At 42.0% G+C, this 25,095-nt stretch overlaps 2 protein-coding genes across 2 annotated transcripts in view; one reads left to right on the forward strand and one right to left on the reverse strand.

Annotated features, from left to right (window-relative positions):
* Positions 1–593: 593 nt before the first annotated feature.
* CASP6 (caspase 6) lies at positions 594–11,089 on the forward strand. The gene is made up of 8 exons (XM_040597768.1): positions 594–689; positions 2,584–2,625; positions 3,349–3,391; positions 5,444–5,590; positions 6,027–6,103; positions 6,550–6,725; positions 8,878–9,034; positions 9,642–11,089. Exons 1-8 carry the CDS (start codon positions 659–661, stop codon positions 9,878–9,880), a joined length of 912 nt encoding a protein of 303 aa, XP_040453702.1. The 5' UTR covers positions 594–658; the 3' UTR covers positions 9,881–11,089.
* A 358-nt stretch (positions 11,090–11,447) lies between these two features.
* The window catches only part of MCUB (mitochondrial calcium uniporter dominant negative subunit beta), a 52,807-nt gene continuing 39,159 nt past the window's right edge, over positions 11,448–25,095 (reverse strand). Inside the window, exons 2-8 of the mRNA XM_040597755.1 lie at positions 20,512–20,587; positions 20,074–20,244; positions 15,521–15,625; positions 15,155–15,315; positions 14,143–14,346; positions 12,595–12,711; positions 11,448–11,650 (exon numbers count right to left, since the gene is read on the reverse strand). Of these exons, the coding sequence (XP_040453689.1) occupies positions 11,573–11,650; positions 12,595–12,711; positions 14,143–14,346; positions 15,155–15,315; positions 15,521–15,625; positions 20,074–20,244; positions 20,512–20,587 (912 nt within the window). The 3' untranslated portion in view covers positions 11,448–11,572. The remainder of the gene's footprint in view (positions 11,651–12,594; positions 12,712–14,142; positions 14,347–15,154; positions 15,316–15,520; positions 15,626–20,073; positions 20,245–20,511; positions 20,588–25,095) is intronic.

Consider the following 25,095-nt stretch of genomic DNA (forward strand, 5'->3'; position numbering starts at 1 on the left):
TGCTCTCCTCACATCATCAAAGAGGACTGATGCAAGAGTAGAGCAAAGCTGCAAAAGCTACATCTGAACCTCTCAAGGGCTTATGTGTGGGTGCCCGAGGGAAAATATATTTTGAGTAACAGTCTTACAGGAAAGGAAACAGTATGTGCCTTTAAAGGGAATTCTAGTTCAGTTTTGAAAAAAAAATAATAAAATCTCAATTTAGTAAACACAGTAGCTTTCACCGTACCTTCGGATGTTGCCTTTGTACATGACAGCACAGTTCACGAAACACGGTCAACGAAGTGCACACCGCAGGAACCCGGGTAACGCACAACCTTCACAAGCAACCGAGGGCGCTTTAACCCATCGCACCCCGTTTTCCCGGCTGAGTTTCGACCTACGGAGCCGGCCCTCGCAAGCCCCGAGAGGGAGCCGCCGCTCCGAGTCATCACGGACCGACCTGCCGGGCGCGGCGCCCCCCCGCAGCAGCCCCCTGCCTCCCGCCCCGCCACCGGGACCCCCGCGGCACCCGCCCCGGCTCTCACAGCGGCGGCGGAGGGAAGGGCGACACAGGCCCTGCCCCCGGGAGGGAGCCCGGGCCAGGAGGCGGGCCAGCCCCGCCCCGGGAAGGCGAGGCGCGCAGGCACGGCGGGGCCCGGTGCCTTTGTCCGGGGCGATGTCGGGCGGGGAGCGGCGGCGGCCGGCAGGTGGGTGGGCGGCGGGTAATGGCGGCCGCCGCGCGGCTGGGGGCGGGAGGGGCGGCGGCGGCTGGGCGCCAGCGCGGCCCCCGGGCCCGTTAGCGTGCGTAGGCGGTCGCGGTGCCGGCGGCCCCCGGCCCCGCGACTCCTGGCGACGGGGCTTCGTGGCTTGTGGCTCCCGGGGCGGACACGGTGCCCATCGCCCCCCGCGGAGGAGGAGCGGGAGGGGCTGTGGGGAAAGCAGCCTCCCCCACGGCTGAGCCGGGGCCGTGGGCCAGGGGCCGTGGTGCGGGCGTCGCTGCCGACGTTCGTGGGGAGCGGGGCTTCGCTCCCTTCCCGGGGAGGCCGGGGGGCGGGCAGGGTCCCGGCGGGGAGCGGGGCTTCGCTCCCTTCCCAGGGAGGCCGGGGGGAGGGCAGGGTCCCGGCGGGGAGCGGGGCTTCGCTCCCTTCCCGGGGAGGCCGGGGGGCGGGCAGGGTCCCGGCGGGGAGCGGGGCTTCGCTCCCTTCCCGGGGGGCGGGCAGGGTGCCCGGCGGGGAGCGGCCGGCGGCGAAGGCGGAAGCGGGCTCTCGCGTGCCGGTCGCGCCCCGCGCTGAGGGGAAGGGGCGCTCGCGCTCCCGCTCCCCGCCCCCCCCGACCGCCACAGCGGCGGGGTCTCACGGCGCAGCCCGGCCGGGGGACGGGGCCGCGCTGCCGGCACCGGAGGAAACCAGCCGGCCTGATGGAGGGGGGAGAGCGGCGGGGCCAGTCGGGGGCGGCGGGTAACGGGCGGGCGGGAGCAGCGGTGACACCGTGAGTTCGGCTTACAGACGCGGTGTGCTGTGCCATGTGGTTACCGGTATTTTCTAAATACCGTGTCTTTTGGCGCAAATGGTAGACCTGTTGAGATTTAAACCTACCCAGGCAGAGATACTACCAGCTCCCAGTGTAACCCTGTGCATACCTGATTTTTGATTCCTTGGAAACAATCCATCTTGAGGAGACAACGAGAAGGCCGTAGTCCCGCTGAGAGCGGTCGGGTTTTGGAACAAGACTTTGCTAGGCAAGCAGAAAACTTGCTCTGAAATCTTGCTGCAGTATGGCATGGCAATGAAAAGCTCAAGACTGGGAACTGACTGCACAAGAGTGAACAAACAGGAAAACCACCTTCCCCTCGTTTCCTTTGGCCCAGGAATTCTCCTCTTTCAGCGTCTGCAGCCTGTGCAGGAGCCCTGGCTGGCTGTGACAGCATTTTCTGTCTAAAAGTTTGATGACTGTAACATCTGGTCTGTTGTCTTTTTGGGGGTGGATCACACACACACACACCCCTCCAAGCTGAGGCAATAGCATCAGCCAGATCTTAGGTACACAAGCGAAAATACAGTGTAAATTTAAAGACAGAGATGCACTTTTAAAAGGTCTCTGGCTTCCTATTCCAGCAGAGTCACAGACACGGGTCGTGTTGCTATATTCTATCTACACTCATTTCTCAGCATTGTTTTTTTTCATTTGTCTGACCTACATGTTATGTTTTAAGCAAACTGATATTTTTTTTTTTTGTGCTTTCAGGTTACTAGCGATAACTGTAAGACTCCACACCTGAATGCACGATCAGTATTTGCCAGTGGAAAATTTACATGTAGTAAATAGTAACACTTAGAAGCGTGTGACTGACTCTGAGCCACCCCCCTACTCTCCTGTGCTATGGTGTTCAATAGAAATGCTTCTAAAGCCAAGTCTAGATTTCTGCAAGTTTATTTTGATGTCTTTATGAACTTTTCTCCTCTATCAATACATATTGATATATGCTATGTTTGTTTTGCAGAAGGTTTTAATCATAAGTGAAAAACTGGTATGAAAAGGTAGTATTGTATATACAAAGTAGTTTGTAAAATACATGTAACCCATCTTCTCGTATTATTGTAGGCCACGTCCGGTTGGATAGCAGACCTGCATTAACCACCACAGGTACAGTACAGTATAGTTTTCGTAATGCGGTATTTGGTTTCCACCAGTAGTCGTACAAGCTGTGATTTTATAGCCCACTGAGATGTTTTAGCGAAAGGAGTAAATATTGTGGCCTGACCATCTGCAAGTCTTTAGTTCTATGCGTTCCCACAGTGTTACCTTTATGTGCATTCTCTTACTGAAGATACTTATGTCTGTATAGTTTAGCAGAAGGTACAAATCTTGCATCTTCTCAGTTGTCATTAGCTATACATACTGTTATGCTACCTACTCTGACTTGTGTGCTGCATCCAACCTTTAGGAGAACGCTCAGCTTTGCATTAGCAGCATTACTGAAATAAAATAAACACCAGTGTTTTTAGGTTATGTAAAATTGTAACTATTGAGTTAGAGACTCTGTTTAAATAAATACAGCCAGCTAGTTATATGAAATTATCTCAGAATATGTCTGTGTAGATACAAATAGACAGATATAAAATATGCATGTCTTGACCATCTAAAATTCAGACTGTTGGACTCGGAACTTTTAAGAACAGCCTGTAAAAGCTGTGGGTGCAGACAAATGCTAATGAAGCTGTTTAACTGCACCCCTAGTCACCTGATGTGTGAATGAGCTTTTGGTTCACATTAACAGCTACACTTTAAGGCTGGATGCACAAGTTCAAATTGTTTCTTTTTAATGAGTGATTTAGTGGCTAAATCACTTTTTGATCTCTCTAACAGATGGAAATCAGAACATCACAGAAGTAGATGCACTTGATATAAGGTAAAGTTCTGATGGTGGTGACAGAGAGATGGCCCATGCCCTTGAGGTTAGTGCAGGGTTTTCTGATTTTTGTTAAGAATGTGACTGGATTATTCAACTCAACTCCACCCACTTACAGAACACATTTCTAGCTTTAACTACACCAGATGTAGAACCACCCTTATCATGAAGGCATGCAGAAGGGACTCTTAGGAGTGGACTCCTTTTATGTTAGGCAATGTGCAGAGACTGTTGGAAAAACACCATCACAGTCTAAGGAACAGCTGGGCAGACTAAGTGATAAGAGTGTAGCACAGGAGTATATTCCTCCAGAAGGAGGGTAAAGGGATCACAGGATAGTGATTCCATTAATTTTTCCTACTCCAACTTACAACATCAGCTAGCCCTGGAAAAGGTAACCTACCTGCCTGATAACTTCCTTTGCCTCACCCACTCAGTGAATACAGCTGAGCAGAAGAACTATTTAGGGAATCATCTTTTAGCGGTCATTCACAGAATCCAGGGACCTAACTGTCCAGAATCCCTGCTAGCCTCACATCTAGCCAAATTGTAAGGAAGATAAATTGTCAAAATCTGAATAGTACTAGTACAGGTGAAATATCATTCATAATTAAAGGTCTAAAGTTAATGATCTTTGCATTTTATCATGTTAAGTACTCAAATTGGGGAAAGTGTGATAAAGCACCTCACAAATTTTCTTATTAGTGATCCAGCCAACATTGTAGAAACCACCAGACTCTGAATACGTCATCCAGAGTGCCTGTTCCCTGTTTGAATTCTTACTTAGACATTATAAAAAGATGTTTCATTAAGGGGCTGCTTGTAATAAAGTGGAGAAGCATAAACAGTTTATTGGGAACTCTGGCCATTTTGTAGTGAAACAAAGGTATTTTGCTGATGAAACTGCAATCTTTAAGTGACGTCTGCAGGCAAATATTTTAGGCAACTTCTTCCACCAACTGCATCAAAAGTGAACATTCTGTAGCAGGAAAAAAAAAAAAAAGTAACATGCCAAAAATGCCAGCTCTGACTGAAGCTAATCCTAGGGCAGCGTGACCTGGACTGTCATCCTGTGCACCTGTAACACTGGCCTTCTCTGTTGCCAGGGCTATTGCCAGAAGTGTTTTAGTTTGTTTTCTGCATCGATACCTGTGTCTACAAAAGCAGTAAGATTGTCTGCTTTGTCTCTTGAAGTACAGCCATGCTAACACTTTGAAATGACTTTCTGGGTCCAAGTGTACAGTCCATGGCGTGCTATCACAGACTTCTATGATGTTTTGCTCATAAAACAATAAAATTGCTGAATGCTACTCCAAACACACGGGTGCTCCGTACATTTGTCACTGTGATAAAGTCCTCCACTTAAGAGGCTGGGCAGGTCATTTGTTCTGTCCTTCAGAACAACACTGTCCCTTCAGCTTTGGGATTTTGTTGGCTGGTTGCTAAAAACAAACCAACAGTTGCATTTTCATAGCTTTCATTTTGTTGGGGTACGTAATACCAATTTGTTCTCCTCTTGCAAGATACACTATGTGAACTACCTCATCGCCAGTTTTTAGTGCATTGCTTTTGATGCAGTGCTCTGTTTAGTTAGAAGAATCTGAAGCAAATCTCGGACAGCTACAGTCCCAAATAGGTACAAATGCACTATCAAATTGTGTTGAAGTAATATTTAGACAAACACATAACATGGAGGATTGGAGCCAAGTCTATAACCTGCACTGTTAACATGCCTTAACCATGTTACTAATGAGACAGCTTCCTGACAAGAGGAAACACAAATACATTGTAGAGAAATTGTTCAGCCTACCTGATAGATCCTTCTATACACCCAACACTTATTTTTACTGAATTAACGTATCCAAGCTTTTCAAAAAGACCTAGCAATTTATGCTCTTCTGAAAATATTGCACATTTTGAGGTCTTGTCTTTTGAAATCTGATACTCCAAGTCTCTAGTCAATTAAAAAATCTCAGCTAGCAGGAATACAGGAAAGTAATTCAATTAGCCATTAACTCATTTATCAAGAATGTTTTCCATCTCTGGCAATAGACAAACACTTGATCCTGCAGTGCAATACAGAATGAACCATCAAAGAAGAGGAATTGCGTTAATCTTCAATCATGAGCACTTTTTTTGGCATTTAAGGCTGCCTGACAGACGTGGGACTCTTGCAGACAGAAACAATCTGAAACGCAGGTAAGAAACTTGGTTGCTCTACTAAAGCTTCAAAAGCTAAACTTCACAAGTCATGGTCAACTAAGCAGGTACCTAAATCTTGCATTTAAGTACAGAACAAAGGATTTTGCAGACATAAGCACCTACGTAACCTTGGCAAAGCAAGCCGTAATAGAAAAGCTTAAAGGCACGTTCCTTTAAGTCACAGAAACTGCTGGCACAAGTCCTGTGATTTCAGTGCGTCCAGGGCTCTCTTAGGACAAACTCTTCTAAGTAACTTTAGGTATTACACCTGTACTTTACACTGGTTTGAGTTCGAAATCAACTTTACTATTTTTCTTGAAATAACGCATCAACATGAATATTCATTCTCTCACAGGGAAAGCAATTAAGTTGGTAGCAACTGACATACAATTTGAGCAAGATTTTTACTAATACTGATGTTTTTTAACAATAGTTTGACAGACCTTGGGTTTGAAGTCAGACTTTTTGATGACCTGAAAGCGGAAGATGTGCTGCAGAAAATTTATGAAGGTAGGAGACTATACATCGCTTATGTCTATTTGTAGCAGAATTTCTAGGTATCTTCTTCCGTTCTCTCTGTTCATCTAACTTCAATAATTTTTGTGCACAAGGAGGTTGTTTAATATTAGAAAGACTTAAGGATTAGACTACAGATTATTTTATTGCAATGTAAGTGAAGCTTCTGTGGAGAGAACTAATGAAGTTGCAAAGAGCTGAAAGTACATACTTGCAGCTGAGATAAATTAGTAACATTCTACTTTTTACTTTCAGTGGCCCTTACCTTCACCCACATTGAATCATTGCACCTTCAAATCTCTGCAGTATTACGCTATCTGAAAATAGGATTTATTTGGAAAAGGACTGAACAGAGATTAAATTATATGATACAAATGTATGTTGTTTTTTAAACCTGAGGATCACTGTTTAGTCATCTAAACACCACTTGACAATTTCAGCCTCGAAGGATGACCACAGTAATGCTGACTGCTTTGTTTGTGTCTTCCTGAGTCATGGTGAGAACGATCATGTTTATGCATATGATGCTCAAATCAAAATTGAGGCAATCACAGACATGTTCAGAGGAGACAAGTGCCAGAGTCTGGTAGGAAAACCGAAGATATTTATCATTCAGGTAAGATGTCTGTTTCTGAATTCAGTGGAGTTAATACTGACCTATGTTTTCTTGTAATATAAAAGTCAGTTTTCCTGATACAGTCTTTCCACAAGTGAAAGATTTTGCATCATAAGGAAAGAAGGTATGGAAAACTGTTCCTTAAAGACATTTAAAACATATGTAGAAATGTGTTAGTATTGCGATTCTAGCTGTATTGAATAAGAAGCGATTTTCTGAAGAGCAACCCAAATTAAGCCCATGTTGGATTGACTGTCAGTGTGTAATGGCTGAGAAGACAGCATCATTTTTTTGAGAAAGTTGTGTGCAGCCTCAACTCAGTTCCTACTGTTTACACCTCACAGCCCTAGGCTAGGCTGCAGCAGGCTATCAAATCTCCTTACCTTCACTGTTCCCTTCCAGGCACGTCCCTTTACTTTACTTGACAGAAGTTGTTCTTTGTGGGATTTTTTTGTGGGTTTTTGGGTTGGTTGGTTGTGGTGGTGGTGGTGATGGTTTTTTTGGTTTTGTTTCATTTCTGTCCATGACCAATACTTGCCATCTCTGTAGAATTTTAAAAAATCAATTTAAGGCTTTATTGTCCCAGAAATACTTTTTGTGCTAGGTGGTCAAATAAAGCCCGTATGTAACTTCCTGATTTACTTCGTGGTTCACAGGATAATGCAAGTTGGGAGGGACCTCAGGAGGTCTGTGGTCCAGCCTCCTGTTCTAAGCATAGGCAGTTATGGGGTCAAACCAGGTTACACAGAACTTTATCCAGATTACAGTTAGCAAACTCACGTGAGAACCTGGCCTTCCACAGATTGTAATTGTAGTAGTTTACAGAGTAATTCTGAAAATAACCTTTTTTTTTTTTTTTTTTTTCCAAATGAAAGCTTCTTTAGGCACAATGCTGCTGCAAGAATCAGCACATTGTTACTTTACCTTTCATCAGGACTTACTCAGCTTTGATTATTTTTTTTTTTTTGGTAACCAGGTGCCAAAGATGGAAAAATATTTACATAGTTCAGTTTTAAGTTATAAATAATGCTTTGAAACATTTATGATATATACGCATCAAAAAGCAAATTAACTTCAGTTCAAAAACCAAGTTCTTTTACAGCACAACTGGTGTAGCATTTACCTGTGTAAATCAGAGGAAACAGCAAGGATGGAACTTCATCACTGTAAATGAAAAGCTTTTATGTTTCTCTCTTTAGTGATAGTAATGTTTCTTACTTACTTTGTATCTTTTGACTGTTCTTACCTTCTTACCCACCATGTATAGCCTTTCTGCAATGCTGGGCTCACTTACTGGCTTCTCACAAAAAATCCTCTCCCTTAACTCACATTTGAGACTGATCTAAGAGCAGAAGTGTTAACGGCGTATAATGAGGGCTGTGCTTCAGAGCACTTACTCAACACTGCCTTGCCAGCAGGTCTGAGGGAGGCCATTCTTCCTCTGTACTCCACGCGAATGAGGCTACATCTGAAGTATTGTGTCCAGTTCTGGGTTCCCCAGTACAAGAAAAGTATGGGCTTACTGGAGTGAGTCCTGCAAAGGTGTTTAAGGGACTGGAGCATCTGCCATGTGAGGAGCCGCTGAGTGAACTGGGACTGTTCAGCTTGGAGGAGCTGCCTCAGGGGAATCTTACCGATGTTAAAAACACCATATGGGAGGGAATAAAGAAGAGGGAGCCAGGCTCTTTTCAGTGGTGCCCAGTGACAGGACAAGAAGCAACAGGCACAAATTAAGACACATTAAATTCCATCTCAACACAGGAATTTTTTTTACTTACTTTTTTATTATGAGGGTGGTCATTGGAAGAGGTCACCCAAATTGATTCTGGAGTCTCCATCTGTGAAGATACTAAATAGCTGACTGGCATAGTCCTGGAAAACCTGCTTTAGCTAATCGTGCTTGAGGTGACTGCACTAGGTGATCTCAAGAGGTCCTTTCCAATCTTGGCTATTCTGTGATCATCTCAGAGCTTTCACTGGTCTTTGTCACCAAGATTTTAACTGACAGAGAAGTAAATGGATGTTTATGAATCCAGACTAATGGTAACGTGGAACACTTAACAGAAGTCCTCTCTGGTTAGTGTCAGAAGTATCATACTAATATAGGTGAGCTTGGCAGTGGTGGAAGCATAACAATACTTCTCACCAACAGGCGTGTCGAGGTGATAAACATGATGATCCAGTTATTGCTCAGGATTCAATAGACAGCAGTGATGAATCCATTGTCAATGAGACTGAAGTGGATGCAGCTGGTGTCTATACCCTGCCTGCTGGTGCAGACTTTATCATGTGCTACTCTGTGGCGCAAGGTAAGTTCTAATATTTTACATCTGATGTCTGATACTTCACTGTAACAAGCTTGAACCACTTCTTCATTTTGCAGTCAAAGCAAGTACAGTTCCAGGTTATCGGTTTTAGATGTCTGATAAGTGACATCTCATCTGGGAAAGAGCCTCACATGTTAAGGAAAAAATGAAAATAAACTATCAAGGTTGCAGTTAATTTGCCAAGCAGAAACATTCTCATCAGTCTTGCTGCTGAGCTGTCTGCTGACAGCAAACATTCCCCTCTTTTCCAGGATTGTAAGATTCTGGTGGCTTATAAATTTCCCTGCACTACATGGCTGTCCTCTCTGGTCCTCCATGTATCTTGTCCTCAGTCCTGCCTGCTCTCTTGTAATGTGCAGATATGTAACCTACCTGCCCCTGAACCATGCTCCTCTTGGCTGAACACTAAGTAATCTCAAAGCTCTTTCCCATGTACAATTTCCAGTGAAACTGCATAATCGGTGAAGTAAGATTATATCCATTAGTAATCCCTTATGGATGCAGCCAGCGAGCAGTAACTCATAAATATTTTTCAAGTGGCATCACTACTTACACTTGGATATCATTTTATGTACCTGTTCTACAATAGGTTACTTTTCTCATCGTGAAACTGTAAATGGCTCCTGGTACATTCAAGATTTGTGTGAGGCGCTTAGGAAGCATGGCTCTTCCTTGGAGTTCACAGAACTTCTTACTGTTGTTAACAGGAAAGTATCTCATCGCAAAGTGGATGTGTGCAGAGACATTAATGCTATAGGAAAAAAACAGATTCCTTGTTTTGCCTCAATGTTAACTAAAAAATTGTATTTTCATCCAAAATCTAAGTAGGTTGTTATTTAGCAATGACAACCATTAACTAGTACTCACTGCAGAACTGAAAAATGCATCATTTTAGTTCAGAAGGCTAATAATCTACAAGACTGTTTGCAAAAACACTGGGATCAAACATTACAGTTTGTATACCTAATAGCTTAAAGCAATTTTAAGGCTAGTATTGTATCACTGTTCATCTCAGGGAATTTGGGAAAATTTCAGTGGTGTAGAACTATTAAATGCTCAGATTTTATTGAAAATGGTACTCTAGACTACTTTTTTTCTTAAAAGTTTTTTGCTTGATTGCCATGTAACTGTGGCAGATTTTACTATTTCTAAAACATTTTAGATGTTGAATTAGATTAGCTTGTCTTGCTTCAAGAGCACAGTTTCTGGGGAATGTATCTGTAGGGCATCTTTTTAAATCTGTGGACAATGGTATCTACCTTCCAATTTTTGTGGATTTATTGAGCTTTTTAGACCTTTTTTTGTTTTTTGTTTTTTTTTTTTTCTGAAAACGAAAAAGGAACTTAATTCCTTGAATATAACTGTAGCATTAATATAGATAGAGAGCGTCTTTTAGCTTGCACATAATTTATGTTTTGGGGCACAATTACAGCTTGTTGGTGCATTGCATCCTCAGGAGAAAAGCAAGCAGTAGTGAAATGAGCTTGCTTAGCGTGACTTTGGGTAAGCATGCCTTGTACGCATCTCTAAAGCTAAAAGCAAATCATTTCAAGGTTCCAGGCTCGCTGCTGGGCATGTCTAGGCAGCTCTGTAAAATACTACATATGCAAACCTTCATGCTTCAGGCCTTGGTGTTGCATCAGCCTCTCCCTCCCTTTGGCCCCAGAGGAGGTCAGCCATACTTTGTTATTGTGTACATAAAAGCGATAATGCATTTGTCACCATAGGATTGTTACTACTGCAGCATCAGTAATTTCAATAATGCTGACTAGAACCGAGTAGTTCTTTTATTATTTTTTATATTATTAGTACATATGCTTAATTCTGGGGGACAATGGGGCTGAGAAAAGTGTCTTAATCCACTTTTTTGGTATAGAAGAATTGATTTACTGGCTCTGCATTAGTTAAATCTTTCCATAATACTATGTTCAGAGTCATAGATGTTAAATGTCATTATGGCTACTTTTAAGCTTTGTATAAACCATGTATGTTTGAATGTTTTGATAAATTCTTTCAATAAAATGCAACAGTGAAACATAAATGCATTTTATAGTAAATGAGTTTGATGTATCTTACTTTTCCAGCAATATTTACTAAAAAAGCTTACTTGTGATGCAAGTCTAACCTCTGCCAATGGTATTGCACCCACACAGTCAATGCACTGAGCTAGGGAAAAGGAAATGGTAAGTTCAGAAAGAAAATCCTTAACGCAGAAGTTAATTATTCTATGAGCTAGTGCTGTGCTATAGTGAATGGTACTAAAAAGGCAACCATGTTCTATAAAGCATCCCTATAATTTTACCATCAGGCAGAATGTCCCCATTTTGAAGAACTTTGCTTCAGCAGCTTCTTCATAGGCTTCAAAAAAAAAACCCCAAACCATCAAGTGACCAAATAATTTTTATAGATATTTATTGCAACTTTCAAAAGTATAGTGGTCAAAAATACCCAGTTTCTATAAAGTAACTAAATGCTCATATCAGCTTTGAAAGGACGATTCTAATATATACAAAACCAAAGTCAGTCCTTGTTATTGATTTCCTGGATTGGAAGCCTCAGATGCAGAGGTTGGCGGAGACGCTTCAAGGATTCTTCTGCCTGCCAGTGCAAGAAAGAGTGAGAGTTCATCTTCTGCAGCCCTCTGTTTTCTCCTCTTTCACACATTCAGTATCTTTCCTCTCTCAGAAGGCACTGTTCTTACGCAAGAAATCAAACTAATCAAATGGAGGATGCTGAACATTTTCAGACCTGCTCAGGTTATTCAGCCTGTCACCAGAGAGAAGCATGTGCCCTGCTTGTCCACCCACTCGCCCACACACCATTATATGATTTATACAAGCTACTGAAAAAGCATCAAACTCTAGCCTGATGTCAAGTGTGGCTCACGAAGTGATACCCTAAACCCACAGGTCTTGAACTACAGTCGGGGTAGTTTCAATTTCCTTTTATGAGGCATTGAACAGAGGGCTGGTGAGATGGGATGCGGGAGTAGGAACTGAGGAGAGAGAGATCTGCTACAGTTTTCATGAAGACTACAAAGTTTCTCCTAGGTGCCAACACCACCTTTTCCATTCTGTCACCCATACTCTGTAAATCTAAGCCTTTTACCTAAGGGATAGGATGAAGATGTCAAATGCTAAACTCTGCAAGACAGACTCCTGCGCAGGAAGGGTGAAGACTGTGCTACTACAGCAGCGCAGCAAACATACTGTCTCCAAAAGCAACAGAGCTGTTCTACTAAAATGGCCAAAAATGCAACATATGAAGAGTATGCAAAAAAATGGATGTGTAGGGCTGATAAACGGATTTATTTGTTTTAAATTAAATTCATGAAGGTCTCCCTTTCTGATGACTTAATGAAGTAGCTTATACGTCAATGGCAAACACTGTATGGTTATCTGAATAGCTGAAACGGGCTGATCAGCAACACAGTTTTGAATGTAAGTAGCAAACCTTGAGGTCAGTTTTCCGTTAGCTGAGAGTTTACTGAAAAAGTCTTAAGCCAGAGGCTACCTCAGTATTTAAGGACTGTATTTAAATACCTCTGCTAGGTCGTCTTTGAGCTTGTTATATTGTTCCACATTAAAATGCTGGGTTTTGGATTTCCGATAGAAGTAGTGGAGGAACTGCCTGTCTTTAGCATCGGGGTAAATGTAGTCCTGGTGAAGAAAGTAGGGCACATATTTGGGGTTAGCAAGAAAACCGGGTAGAGGTCAGAAGATTATAATTATACATGTAATACATACATACAGTAATTATACATATATTATACAGATAAGTTTTCACTAGAAATTCAGCCTGTTTCAGTTTTATCTTGTTCAACACATGTATATGTTCTGTTAAGAGGCTACATGTGAAGTTATGCCCTTATAAGACATGGTAGGAGTAATTTCTATCGTGTCTAAAGGAATTTTTGATTATAATAAAGACATTATTGGCTTCATGACTGGAGCCACCTGAGTCAATGGACACTACTTCCAAGGAGAAAGTTCAGCTACTGTTTCTCAAGGACTTACTTAAAAGTCTCAAGCAATGGTGCCATCAGTTGTTCAAAAAAGCCAAGTAGCGATCTCTGCCTACTCGTATACAAAAAGTAGGAATGCCTTAGCTGTTCTTAAAAATCAGTGAGAAGGAGTAAAACGTGCATTCAGAGCCAACTCTTCATAAAAACAGACACGTTTCCCCTTCTCACTAAAGGAACGCGATGTTTCAGGAGGTCTACAGATCCATTAGTAATTGTGGAAGGAAGTGTTGGTTACTCTTCCATATATCTCCATAGCAAAATGCGTTCTGCATCACAGAAAGTTCAATATCAAAATGTCCACTTTGGGAGTAAAGTACAGAGCTAAAACAGGAAAACCAAACATTTCTGGAAACCTTAACAGGATTTCAGAACAAGTCTGTATTGTGCAGCTCAGTTAAGATCTGGGGGTTTTGTTACTCGAACTTTTTTTCTTCTCAACAATGCCTGTTTCCTGCCCCATTTCAGGTGTCCTACATTTACTTCCATTCATTCAAAGTCGAGGAAAAGCAGTCAGATTATGCAGATGGATTATGAAGAACAATGTAATAACTTTTTTTTTTCCAGGCACTAAATTAGGTATATTTCAATAATGCAACTGGCAGAGTTCCAAACGGCTCGGTACCCTGTACCGTTTATACATAAACTCCAGCGAATAAAAGCTACAGTTCAGTGATTTGCTTCCACAAGGCAGCGTTCACAAACTGGCACAGCACTACTAGTTGCTCACCCTTCACAGCAATAAGCAAGGTGCTGTTTATTATTCAAAGTGATCTATTAAAAAATAAAATAAGAGACTTCTTTCATCACTTTTCATTCCCTAGGTTATGCAATCTTACAGATCGTAGTTATGCTCGGTAGCTGCTCTGCAGTTCATGTGTAACAGTACCTGGCTTGATTTTGCACAATGTAATGCTTGTGTCCAGCACTACTGGGGATCAAACAAGACCCTGTCTGACAGCAAGGCTACTTACAGAACTGTATTTTCATCAGAGCCCAAACACTGTGATTTTCAGAGTCTGTTTTCCTTCTTTACAATACTCCAGACGTTTACAAAACGAGGGCTTACCTGCTTAGTAAGAACAAAGTAGGCATAGAAAGCCATGGCACTCCCATAAGTAATGAAGTATGTGACTGGCTCCATGATGTCCCAGGAATAGACCCACCATGTGAGCCATGCCAGCGCTCCCCCCTGTGTTGACATCAGAGCTAGGCCAACCCACAGAAGCCTGGAGGTCTTTGCATCAGCGCTGACAGTGATTCTGGCTTTCATCTAAGGAAAAGACACAGAGAAACCTGTTCAGGCAAACATGAGTACTCTGCTGGTGGGCAGCTCCCTAACTATGTTTTCTGCTGGCCTAGATCCTTTTTCAGGATCTTTTACTGACTTCTTACCGACTTACCCTGCTGAGAAAGAAAAAGACTGAAATCCAAGGGCAACCAGATCTCCTGTCTGTTGTGCACCAAGAAATCCTGCTTTTAATGTCCCCACTACTAGGGATTTATGTCTACTGGATTTCCGTTTCAAGGCAGCTCTGTTTAACGCTGAGGCTGGTCCTCACAAAGCAGGTCTGAAGCCAAGGAAAAGTCTGTCCACTTTGCCAGGCTCTTTCTGGCTTCCTCCCCTTATGCTGGGTTAGCTTAGCCTGCCCCGGATCAACTTTCATACCTTCCCTTCTTGGGTTCTGGCAACCATTAATCCAATCAGGGACAGAGAAAGCCCTAGCCTAAGCTACAGATGATTTGTACCTCACTATTGTTTTTTCCATAATGGGTATTCAGAACTCATACAGCAACAGGGGACTGAGTGGACTTTCAAGCCCAATACTAGCCACACTGAGGCCTGATCATGACAGCTTTCTCCAGGTGTTGTGGTTTCTTCCCAGGGAATATGTGTATCAGGAAGGAGAAGAACTGAATTGAAAATAATTTGAATTACATTTGAATTGACCATTGTTGACATAACAAACAAAACAGACACACCCTAGCCATTCATGCTGATTTTGTTCTATCACAGGACTTACTCTTGATGAAAGGAAATGCTTTTGAATTTTTTTTAAAAAGTAACCCCACTTTCCAACCTGTTCAAGAGGCAGCAGCTCTTCTTTCAGATGGTCCACTTTCTGTAGCAATTCTCTCTCTTTCCTGATCTGGTGATCTTCTAAATGTAGAGCCACAAACAATCTGTGGACCAAAGATTTGATATCTTCCATTTCAGTAGCATGCTCACTACTCAGCTTATCTGAAAAGAAAATGTTTGTCATATAAAACACTTCAGGAACCTACTCTTCTTCATTCTCTCCCCACCTCCAATCCCCAAAAGCAGGCCTATCCCATGGTAAAAAAACCCAAAGATAAATGTCTGTCTTTGGATGGGTTCCAGTTTTCTGAGCCTTCCCATGCCTTTCACTGGCTGAAGTGAGATAGTTATTAAGCGTTGCTCTTACCTTTTACAGGAGGTGACACACTGTACGTTGTGTCATTGATAACAAGTTTGAAGTCATTCATCAGTAAGACCTCCATCAAGGCTGCACCCGAAACCTTGCTACCATCTGCAGAAGAAAGATTTAAGTTCTAAATCATTTGTCATAAGGAATCTTAAACATTAGCCAATACCCCTTTGGAAAAGTGCTACAGTTCTTTTTTAATGATGTGTGGAAGGGAACTGTATTTTTAGTAAACCTGGTAACTGACGCTAAACAGTAAGGAGGAACACATCAACACAGTGTGCTTGAATGCCTTCCTAGCAGCGTCATTTGGACTTGCCACTACTACGAGCAGACTCGCATTTTCTTCTGTTACGATTATGACTCGAATTGGCCCACTGCAAAGGGAAGGACAGAAGAAAAAGAAGTCTTGCATAAAACAGCAACAAATTGCAAGGTAAAGATAGGCATTTTTGTTTCTCCATCTACACACAAGTTTGCATCTTCACTAGGACAATGGGTTTTGGAAACTTAGAAGACCTTCAAAGACCTCATCTTCAGTTATAGATTTATGTATTTCCTTAAACAGGCTCTTCTAGTCAAAAGGAGCAATTCTTGTCAGTAGTGGTGTTCAGATGTTTTTACTTGTACTTGAAATCTGTTTCACGATCAGTTGTGACTAGGAGTTAAGAAGTAGATAGCTAGACTGTTCAGTACAAGGCAGACCAGGAGCCACAGAAGCATTAGTCTAAAAAGCTCTGGAAACCCCTTTTCTACTTCTCTTTTTAATGCAAAAATATACGTTAATGCTACCTCATCAGCAACACAAGAGAACAGACTGAGAAAAAAGAAATAAATATCTATTTTCCATGACTTAAATTCAGAGACAAAGGGGTAACTGGGACATTCAATCAGGAAAGCTAGGTGTTGAAGATTTTATCCTGCTTTTATATTTGTTCCTTCTTTTCATTCCCTCTCTACCACTTTTCTTTGCCAAGGGCGCTTTCAGCCAAAAGGCAGTATTTGTGTCTGCCTAGGGCTTAGAAGAGATTTGCCACTAGTAGATGAACCACAACTTCAATATATGAAAAAGCTGATATCCAAAAGCATGGACACACAGCAGCCCTTCCCAGGGCATTCTCAACATAGCAGATCTTGCGAGATCAGTAGTAATCCAGCAACATTTCTGATGTCTTGATAACAGAAGAAACAACTGCATCCAATGAGAAATGCTTCCCTTCCTATTTTACATTCAATACACAAGGGCAGATGTAATCTAAAACTTCTGTTGAAATGTAAAAGATCTGTTTCGTCCCATCTCTGCTTTTTGTTTCCCTGTTTAAAGGGGCCTGAAGTTTGTAAATAACCTCTTCTCTTTAGTATCTTATTGCTCGTTCTGCCTTCTGGCTTTCATATCTCCTCATTTCACCATCCACTCCACCTCATTCCAGCTAGGAGGCAAAGGAACACATCACATCCCATGGGGAGCTGAAGAAACTGAAAAACAGCTCTAGGAGTCATTAGCAGCAACACATAACAGTGGATCCCTGGAGCTCTCACTGGCCCAAGTCCAGCAGATCCCAGAGCCACCCAATAAAACCAGCCCCCCCCGGGACTTCAGATGGCCCAAGAACCCCCAGAGCCACACACCATTGTGGTGGCATGGGGGGTGGGTTCAAAAGCCACAGAGCAGCTGCTCCATGGTACCCGTTTGACCTGGTCTTCATTTGCTGTATATAAAAAGGGCATCTTCTCCTGCCCCCGCCAAGGTGTGGGCAGTGGCAGGAAACGGTGGCTTTACTCCCGAGATGAATAGTGATCAGGCTACAAAATATGAAGATTTTTGTACGCAAATATTTGTCACAGCACATCTGTGCCCATGGGCCCGCTACAGAAAGGCACCATAGACAACCCCACACCTGCAGTTAGGCATTCACTGGAACTCTGTCCTGGGGTCCCCATCTGCTGAGGCTGAGACTACTGGACCCTGGGAGCCAACACACCAGCTGGCACCTCGGGCCACCCTGTCTGGTGGGCTATCGCTTCCAGTGCAAAATCAGAAATTTTAATGTGCCCATCCACTCATTGCTTTTTTTCCTTCTTTTTTTTTTTTTAAACAGGGTAATAGAACATGAAAGCTCATTTGCATGTAAATTATTAAGGTGACATTTGTGAAGTGACATTTAAACAAAAAATGCTTTTCGAAAGATGTGCCAGGCAAGCTGTTTGTTCTGGGTGTGATACAACACTGATTTAATAACCTGTCCAACCTTTTATTAACTGAAAAGCAGAAAAGTCTTGGGGGGAGGTGTTTTATTTTAGAAAGTTTTGCACCGGCTTTCAGCAAAAGGCCTATGCACAAGTACAGAAGTTTTGCAGGACCAAAATCAAACCCACAGAAAATGAAAGTGCGTTGTCATACACAGCCCTAATACTTTCAGTTAAGGTTGGGTTTCATTTAATGGCTAAATGACAGAGAAGAAGTGTCTGCACTAAATCAAGTCTTCATAATTCTTCTTTAATAATAAATGCTTAAATTCAACTCTTGGTACTTGACCAATGGTTTCTCTTTACAGTATCAGTTTCCTAATAAATTAAACATCTAAGCTGTTCTCTAAGGTTACAATTGCCTGGCACTTGAAAAATACAGAGCAGAGCTTGAAAAATACAGAGCAGAGAATGGTTTCATGGTCATTGTTTTCATTAAAGCCACAATGTTTCTATTCCAAAATTGGGATCGGGGGAAAGGACGGGGTTTTTAACAGAAGATAATAGGTGAAAACGGCCCAAATTTCTTTCCACTTTGGAACCTGCTGCCTGTCCGTACCAAAAATGCCAGACTTGTAGGTTTCTTACAGAAAATATCTTATACTTCACAAGTGACAGATGCTTGCACTGAAGCAGAACTAGCAGACAGCTTTTGCTGACATACCGCAGAAGAATGCGATTCAGCAGTGAATCAAATACTTCTGTCATGGATGTCTCTGCACAACAGCAGTACCTAGAGGTTAATCGTTTGCCTGTGCATGTTCTGCCTCAGCCCAGTCAGAAATCCTTTTTAGTGAAAACTTCCATGTTAAGGGGAAGGCCAGCTGCTGACAATGACCATTTATTACAGGAGCTTCCAAAGATACAAGAGTCTGTTATGAAATTATCTTTTTCAAGTGAATTTTCTACCTGTGCTGCCTAGTGGACGCAGCATTAAAAAAAAAACCAAAACAAAACGCCAAAAAATGCTGAAGTCCCTGTGCACATGAAGCTCATGCACATACTGGGATCCACACAGATCACATCTCCATTGCTCTAGAGGATATAAATGTATTGCTCTATGGGGTATTTTCCTGGTTTACTAAATGTGCTCCTGAAGGCAACTAAAGCAGCTTCTCCTAGATCTGTGGCTTCCCAGTCTTCTAGAAGCATAAATCTATTTTCAGTTCCTTTAAAAGTACTTGCAGAACCTCTGCAATATCAACCACCAAGAAAAGGGAATGTTATGAATGCACCCAGCAATGAAACTTCGGACCAACTTTCCTTGACTCCATCCTTTATTCTGTTTATGTGTTACCTTATAGAAAATCAACCTTTCTATAGGCATATAGATTTTTTTTTCCTTTCTTTTTAGAAGGGTCAGAAGGGAAGCGAATACATAGATGCTTTTAGTTAGCCAAATTCAAGTACCTATTCTACAAGATTGAGACAAGAAAGCTACCTCTCGTTTCTACTTTTGAGAAGTCCTTCTCTAGGATGAGGACAGGGGTGGCAAGACTCTTAGAACTGCTGTGGAAAAACTACAAAGCACTGCCAAACCACAAACCAAGTGCCCTGGAAATAAAATGGAAAAGCAGTTTAACTAACTGGATGTTAGCTCTTATCAACAGGCAGACCAAAGAGAGAAAACCCATTAAAACAATGAGCAGAGATTGAGAAAATTACCTGAAGACTTGGGACAATGGGATAAACAGTGTGCCACAAGGAGGAAAGACCATATCAGTACAGCTTCTTCCCTTCAACCCAAGCACCCCAAAGTACTGTACTCCAGCTGATGAATGAAACCTCGCCAATGTCTCAAAAAGCTGCCCTTTATCATTGCCCACGTTATATGATTGCTTAGCTCTTAGTAAGTTTTCCGTATGAGTTCAAGTTTGTAGTAAGGCAAATGGATTCTTCCAGCTCCAGAAAACACTGAACAACTGGCAGAGGCAGATCACATTCAAGAGCTCGACTGGTTGTCTTTAAGAAGGATCATAGAGGAAAAGGAAGAAGAAGATACCAAAGAAACCAGGAGAGACACTTAATTAAAGACAGCATTACAAAGAGAAGCTACCTGGAAAAGATAATAGAGAACACTACTGGGATACAAGGACGATTACAGTAACATGTCCAATTCTGCATTTTTAAACAGCCTATTGAAGAAGACTCATAAGAAATTTGAAACACCAATAAACCTCAGAAGCGTTCAAGAGCTATCCCAACAGCATCAATGCTAAACCTGATGGATGACTGAGCTCATGCTTCAGGAGAGAAGTACAGTCCATTTGAAAAGGCATATATTAATTTTGAGAAATGTAAGATACCTGTTGTAAAGACTTCCAGCCTCTCAATTCCTTTATCTTCTTTTTGCACATCCTGCAGGAATGCCCCTACAGTGGTCATCATTGGCTTAACGGCAAACTGACAGCGTTCACTTCTTGAGGGGAGTGTAAGAGTTATCACAGGAAGACCATGTCTGTAATTAATAGTTACTTCTAGGGGACAAAAAAAAAGGAAAATAAGCGTGAAAATCATATCCTGAGTTGCAGTTTAGTTCAAAAGCTGTTTCTAAACCACAGGATGAATAAAGAAACGCACACAAACCATTCTAGATTTCTTTAATGAATATAAGACTTATATTTCTGCTATATATATATGTATATATAACCTGGAACTAATGTCATCTCATGCTACTCCCACAAAATAAACGAAAAGCTTGTTGACATTGACGGGAAGGGGGAAAACCTGCTGCGAAGGCTTACCATCAGATGGCACCAGCATGCTGTACGGTGCTCCCGGCCAGCCCCTCCGCACTCCGGCGTGCCTCCACAGCCGCACCTGCAGCAGGGACACAGGCAGCTGGTTTTAAGAAAGGTTAGGATGCAAGATTTATCTGGTCAAAGGCACTGTCACGGTGATCTGCTTCTGTGTGATCTGGCAGCAGAGCTGTGCGTCTGAAGAAAACCCCCTTGCTTAGCCATTTCTAGGTGAAAGATGGAGCCATCCTTACAGAAAGCACGAACATTGCCAAAGGCATTAAGGCATTGCCCATAGTTACAGCTTTTTGTTTATTGGGGTTTAAATAGCTCAAGGAAAAAGGGGAGGGGGAAGGAAAGAAAGGGAAAAAAACTGCAGTGTTTCTGAAGCGCTTCATGCAACTCTTACAATAAGCCCTGTCCTCTCCCACAAAAAACAGCCACTTGAAAAATCTCGACATCGTGGTGCCCGAAGGCAGAAGTGCTCTGCAGCAGTTCAGAGTCCACAGTGTAACTTAAAACAGTGGGCATGGTTTCAGTGAAGTCTTACTGCTGAATCATAACCAGAATGGCACTCTTAATAATCTCAAATAAAATATGTGTGACTGAGGTCACTCCTTTGCTTCGTAATTATATACCATATAGCAAAAGTTAACTGTTGACATTCATGTTGTTAAAAGACAGCAACAACAACGCAGCTTGCCCAAGTATGGAAGATTTTTAATTTTTTTTAAACCTGAATGGCTGTTTCAACTCCAGCTGAGACACTGCTGCAACTGACAGTGCCACCAGCCTCCAGCACCACACTGAAGGCGGTGCACACAGATGCAGTGTGGAATCCCCTACGCCCTGGGACAGGGATGAACCTGCATGGTTGCACTCCCAAGCTCGTCCTTTCCAGAGACATTGGTGAGAACCATCAAGACATTTCAACACGGCGATGTCAAAACAGAGAAGACAAACAGCTTTGATCAGACCTGCGTACTTCGAGCAGTCCACCCACGCGTGGAAGATGCAACTACTCCCAACACAAAAGTCCTCTGCTTCTACAGCTAGTCCCCTTGCACGAGGAGAGGAACAGTTTTATTGAAGCAACTCCCACAAAGCAGGCATTACTGCTATGAACTAAGTGTAACAGGCAGAAGTAGGGAGGGAAATCATGTCCCTGACTAAGCTGGTTACAAAAATTGTGTGTGGGCTGGACCAAGACCTGGAATGTGAAATATAATAGTTGGGAGAAGTGGAAAACAATGTGGGGAGAGATGACAAGGACCAATTCTCCCTCTGGTGAGCTTTACAGCTCATCCTCCTAAAGGCCAAAACATTTCAGAGTCTGCAAGCCAATTTCCTTTGACAAGGCAGGAAAGCTACAAATGCAAGAGGCCTCTGCCCATTCAGTATGCCAAGCACTGTTCACCACGTTCACATGATTTATTTGTTTTTAAAGAATCACAAGCTTGACTGTTTGGATAGGAATATGCTGTTAGGTTAAATAAAGAATTAATCTGTAAAATGAAACTGCATGTTTCAAAGATGCTGGTCTTGCCCTAGCTTTCTACCTGGAACAAGCACTTTTCAAGATTTAAAGAAAATAAAATAAATCATTCTGGGAGTTTCCAACACTGAGAAATTTCTGTATTGTAAATCTTCAGGCATCAAAGGCAGTCAGAAACCTAAACTAAATGGCAAAACACCTTGAACACAAGTATTGTTTAAAAAACAGGTAGATACTTGAAGTGCAGGAATGCCAAACAGCCACCTAGAGCTAGGACACACGCAGGAACTTGTCTTGTTTCTTCAGCACAGCAAAGAGACTTTTCCCGGAGCGGAGCAGGACACAGCCCAGCTCACCAGTTCTCACCCCATCTACGTGGGGCACCTACACCTGCAAAACGGGGTAACGCACTGCCTAGTAGTAGGGAGACAACATACAGTGTATGATCTGGCTTTCCACAAAAGACCCTGAAACACACCAACTGGAACAGTCCACAGTAATAATCCATAGCCTTGAATATAAAACTGTGTTGTTTCTTCAGAGGGATATATTTAAAGAACTAATCTTTTAGCCACTTGGTAAGTAACTTTGCAATCAGTATCTAGATACCTGTCATCCAACACCCCCCAGGTGCTGGCGTGCACCCAGCCTGTATTTGAAGGTTACTTAATTTCTTTTGTTTTGAATTTGGGTATCTGCTTTACTTATGGAGGAAACAATGCGTTCAGCAATTAATACATGTTAAAATATTTAGATATATTAAATATATTAAGTTAAAATATTTATTATATTAAATTACGTTTATTGGAGTAAGATCTTTAAGGTATTTAATTCTATCATGCTTTAGACTTTGATTTTACAATTCATGATCCACTGAAAGAATTTCTATATACAGAAGCTTTTTTTTCCTTTTTTAGATTGTCTGTTAATTCAGCCTACCCATTAAAATCACCTGCAAAAATATGTGAAATATAAGAAAAGCAAAAGCCAGTGAGCCATGGAGTTGAACTGAGTTCCAAATAATGAACTCTTTCTATACAAGCTCCAGGTAGATTCATTGGGAAGCATGAAGGGCTGAGTTAACTTTCTTCCTTTGTTTCCAAATTTAAGTCTCCAGTTTCAGCGAAGTTACTAAACCCCTAGCTTGTGCCCTACAGCCATATCACTGTGCCCCTTTCAAGGTGCTTGGAAATGACCTCTACCCTACCACTGGAGAAGAAATGAAGTCAGCAACCACTGCAGCTAAAAGCAGGCTTGAACTGTGGGACAAACCATCGAGACTGCCCTCTCGAACATCAGTGAGAGCTGGAATAGGAGGGATGTCACCTGAATTAACTGCATCACAACTTTAACTTTGAGATACTGGAAGGAGGACAGCATACTACTCTTATACACCAGTACATGCATCTCTTGGCTAATTAATCTAACCACACAAAAGCTAAAGAAAGCCATTCTACCGATTTCTGCAACTCAAACACACATGCGGCAGGACATCTGGCTAAATAACCTCTAATGCAATCACAGCTATGTTTGGGAACTGGGCCAAAGGCTTGTGAACAGCATTTAGCTGTGAAACACCCTTTCTCCCTCAGCTCTATTTGCTTCCTAATGCAAAACACCTGGGAGCAGCAGCTGGCCACAGTGCACTACATCTCTTCGACTCAGTTCAAGGCATGGACTCTGGGAGTGAAAACTCATGAGAATTTAAGACACAGAGTGTTAATTGTGATAAAAACACCAATATATTCAGTTTAAAAATACCAGTTGGTATAAACCAGAAAATATATATCCAGTTTAAAGAAGTACTTCCTCTGTTAAGTGTACCTCCAGTCTCTAATAGCAGAGAAGTTGCCACTGTTAAGAGTGGAAATTTCAATTACCTAGTTTGCAACAGAGCTTTAGGGACTAATGTAGCAGCATAACTGAGCTGGAAAACTAAGCAGCCAGACACGAGGAGTGGGAAAGAGAGACAGGAATAGCAATACCGCATTTTTTACTTTTGAGAGAGGCAAATGACTGAACCTACCTACACTGCAGTTTCTGGAGTTAGCTGTTACAGATAAGCAATCTCTTGTGATGTTGAGTGACTGTTCCTGCAACTTAAGCTCAAATTTATGTGTGACTGGTTATGTGTAAGGAATTGGTATCATCATCAGTATATGAGGTGACGGGAAAGTATCTGACCTTCCCCAGGGTTGCATATGCAAATGAAAATCTCATCAGGAACCATAACTTCTGTTCTTTGGAAAATTGTAACGTGGGTGGAAAGGGAAAGAGCAAGAAATAAAAATATTTTTCTCATGAAAAAGTAACCCTGAAAAAGGAAATCTACAAAAAGATGTCATTAGGAGACTTCCTGATGCAATTAGTATGCAATTAGTCTTTGACATGTAGTTGATTTATTTCTTTTTTTTTTTACTTTTTACTTGCCATACCAAAGTGTTGTAAAAAAATGAATCAAAATGCAGGTAGCCAAAAATCACGTTTGACACTGTTTTGTCTTCACTTATATACATCACAGAAGATTTGCTAGTTTTGGTTTGTTATTTCAACAGTAAAAATAATGTAATGCTCCTTCAACATTAAAGTCCCCATTAGTTTGCATTTATTAGTAGAAAGCTATTTATCCCAATCGAGAACATAGCCAGCTCAACTCTCTCTGCCCTCTTCTTGAAGTGCCATGCACTACTAAAACTGAAGTATTATATTCCTCTGGCACGAGATGCTATTGAAAATTATTCAAGTCAAATTCATAAGCAGTCTTCAAAAAAATTATTGCTGCAGATTGTAACTATGAATGCTGTGGTCTCCCATATTCTCTTTCCTTCTAAGGCAATGCTAAGAAATATTGTGCTAAAAGAAAGCACAATAATAAAATGCACAGCTCCACAAAGTGTAAGCTTTTTACTCTTAATTACACTGCAGCAAACTACACTCTAATTAAAACATATTTTGCAGTATGCTTTTCAACAGTAATACAGTGTTACAGTCTTTCCCTCATCAGAAGAGAACTGTTACCTCCTGAAGTCTTTGTTTAACACGTGCTGCAGCTCCCTCCACACAGTTTCTGGAGAAGGACTGGGGGGAAGGCAACA

The sequence above is a fragment of the Falco naumanni genome, chromosome 1 (assembly GCF_017639655.2).
Source record: "Falco naumanni isolate bFalNau1 chromosome 1, bFalNau1.pat, whole genome shotgun sequence".
In the NCBI taxonomy this organism is placed as follows: domain Eukaryota; kingdom Metazoa; phylum Chordata; class Aves; order Falconiformes; family Falconidae; genus Falco; species Falco naumanni.